General features: G+C 31.2%; 1 protein-coding gene across 2 annotated transcripts in view; it reads left to right on the forward strand.

Annotated features, from left to right (window-relative positions):
• Positions 1 to 2,985, forward strand: part of LOC102675055 (ubiquitin conjugation factor E4 B) — a 6,312-nt gene that overhangs the window by 1,620 nt on the left and 1,707 nt on the right. For both annotated transcript variants that reach the window (XM_006619463.2, XM_006619462.2), the window contains exons 3-6: positions 14 to 418; positions 495 to 1,861; positions 1,945 to 2,092; positions 2,154 to 2,840. In XM_006619463.2, the coding sequence (XP_006619526.1) occupies positions 14 to 418; positions 495 to 1,861; positions 1,945 to 2,092; positions 2,154 to 2,840 (2,607 nt within the window). The remainder of the gene's footprint in view (positions 1 to 13; positions 419 to 494; positions 1,862 to 1,944; positions 2,093 to 2,153; positions 2,841 to 2,985) is intronic.

Below are 2,985 nucleotides of genomic sequence, written 5' to 3' on the forward strand. Positions count from 1 at the left end.
GTTTATTTTTTAGACTACAAGTTCCAGTACAGAAATAACTACAGAACAAATACATGCAGTTATATCACGTGTATTATGCATATCATGGAAAGAACCTACAGAGGGTTGTATATTCTTACCACAAATGGCAATATATGCATTATCAACAAAACTCATTGATGCCACAGAAATCATTAATCAAGCATTAATGGAAGTCTTATGCATGTTTATGAGAGATGAAGATCCTTTAAAAGAAATTAATATAGATACTTCTTCAGATAGAGAAGATAGTCCAAATAGTCAAGCAAGTCCGTTACAAAGCCCAGTTACAACATTTTGTCGTTGTGATATTTGTTGTAAATCATCACAACCTAAAAGTCTTATTTATTTATTAGACTGTTATTCAAGAGTTGCAATTGAAGAACGAAATCATCCAAAGGTATAATTTATATTAACATTTAATTATTAATATATTTGTGTCTTAACAGGTATGATATTTTTTTCTTTATAAATAGAAATCAAGTACACCACCATTATCTGATATTTTGGCTGTTCTAAGAGCACAATGTGTTCAATATTCCAGTCTTGTGTTACAAGGCCTAGTTGGTATTTCTCAGTCTTCAACTACATATCCGTTTTCCATGACACCACTTCTGTATCCTGTACTCTCGCAAAGTTTACCTCGTGGCTATTTACATGAACTTGTAACAAGAACACATACGAATTCAGCAATATTTAACAAAATTTTTACACCACTTTTGCAAGGCTTATATCTTTCAATGCAGCAAGCTAGTTTGATTAGAAATACACATCGAAGACCGATTGAAGCATTAGAAGAGTTAATAGAAATTTGCTGCGGACCGAGTAGTAACATACGACCAATATGTCGTTTAATTGTCCATCAAATTCAATTTTTACCTGATATTATGACGTCAGCTGCTGGTAAAGAAATTACAACAACATCTCTTTTGGGACCGTTTTTGTCAGTTTCTGTATTCGCCGAGGATCAACTGGATGTGGCTGAAAGATTCTTCAGTGGTAATCTATTCGTCGATAAATCAATAAGTTTAACATTGCAACAAGAATTAGAAAGTATCAGAACATCACTTCATAAGATATTTCATGCGATACTTGCGAGTAGTAACTGCCGTGAAGCTATGTTAACATATTTAGCGACATTATTACGTTACAATGAAAAACGTGCTCAAATACAAATGGAAGAATTTTCTCTTGCGGGAGATGGATTTATGTTGAATCTCTTGTCGGTACTACAAAAACTTTCTGTGAAAATCAAATTGGATACAGTAGATCTATTATATCCATTTCATCCAGCAAGTTTCGTTGAAATAAAAAACGATACAAGGCTGAAACTTACGTGCCAAGAAGTTGCTGATTGGTTGAAATATTTAGAGAGGACACACAAGTGGGTCGAGCCAAAGTTTCCAACACAATGTTGGTTCCTTACTCTACATTGTCACCATATAGCGTTGTTACCGGCTTTACAGAAATACCAGAGAAAGCTGAGGACTTTACGTGATGTGCAAAAAATGCTCGATGATCTACAAGCTACTGAACCACAATGGAAAGATAGTCCTTTTGCTAGCCGTAATAAAGAATTGATAGAACGATGCAAGGAGCAATTGAAACATCTCGGCAAATCGAAATTATACACAGATGCTGGATTAATCGATCCTGTTTTATTGAGAAGGTGCTTACACTTTTATATTTCTGTAGCAGAGATTCTGCTAAGTTTATTGACACAGACTTCACCAGGAAATCCTATTCCTGAACTGCCTTTGCCACAGGAGGTTCCACAAAAATTTACAGCATTACCAGAATGGTATGTCGAAGATATTGCAGAATTTGTATTATTTACTCTTCAGTAAGTACTGTTTTATTGTTACTTTTATTATTACATTATTATTACTAATGTATTATATTATTATTGTTTTCTATCTCTTATAGATTTTGTCCTAGTGTAATAGTAAATAATATGGATAATTCTCTCATTACATGGTTACTTGTAGTAGTATGTACTCCACATTGTATACGAAATCCATATTTAATAGCAAAAATTATTGAAGTACTATTTGTAATAAATCCTAATGTTCAGGTAAATATAAAAAAAATCAAATTTTATATTTTTTTAAATGTCTCATAATTCTTAATTTTAGGGACGAACTGAATCTCTTCATGATCAAGTAATGGCACATCCTATATCAAGAACATTATTAGCCTCATATTTGATGAAATTCTACACAGACGTTGAAACAACTGGTTCTAGTTCAGAATTTTATGATAAATTTTCCATTCGTTATCATATTAGTTTAATATTGAAATCTATGTGGGATAGTCCAGTACATAGAAAATCGATCATCGATGAAAGCAATAATGGGAATCAATTTGTAAAATTTATTAACATGTTAATGAATGATACCACATTTTTACTCGATGAAAGTTTAGAATCATTAAAACGTATTCACGAAATCCAAGAATTGATGTCCGATCTTAAAGCATGGTCTGCATTATCTCGTGAACAACAACATTCACGAATGAAACAATTAGCAGCAGATGAGAGACAAGCTAGGTCATATCTCACTTTGGCCAAAGAAACCGTTGCTATGTTTCAATATCTAACAGATGATATCACAGAACCATTTTTACGGCCAGAATTAGTCGGAAGATTATGTGCCATGTTAAATTTTAATTTACAACAATTATGTGGTCCTAAATGTAAAAATTTAAAAGTACGAATACCACAAAAATACGGTTGGGAACCAAGAGCTTTACTTAGTCAATTAGTTGACATATATTTACATCTTGATTGTGAGATTTTTGCTGCTGCTTTGGCTGCTGATGAAGTAAGTTTATAATATATTAATAATATATTAATAATATAAATACATTAATAATATTAAAAATTATTATATAATTATAAATTATTATATATATTTAATAAATTAATAATATTATAAATAATATATATTATAATAATATAATATATAT

Source organism: Apis dorsata, unplaced genomic scaffold (genome assembly GCF_000469605.1).
Source record: "Apis dorsata unplaced genomic scaffold, Apis dorsata 1.3 scaffold_416, whole genome shotgun sequence".
Classification (NCBI taxonomy): Eukaryota; Metazoa; Arthropoda; class Insecta; order Hymenoptera; family Apidae; genus Apis; species Apis dorsata.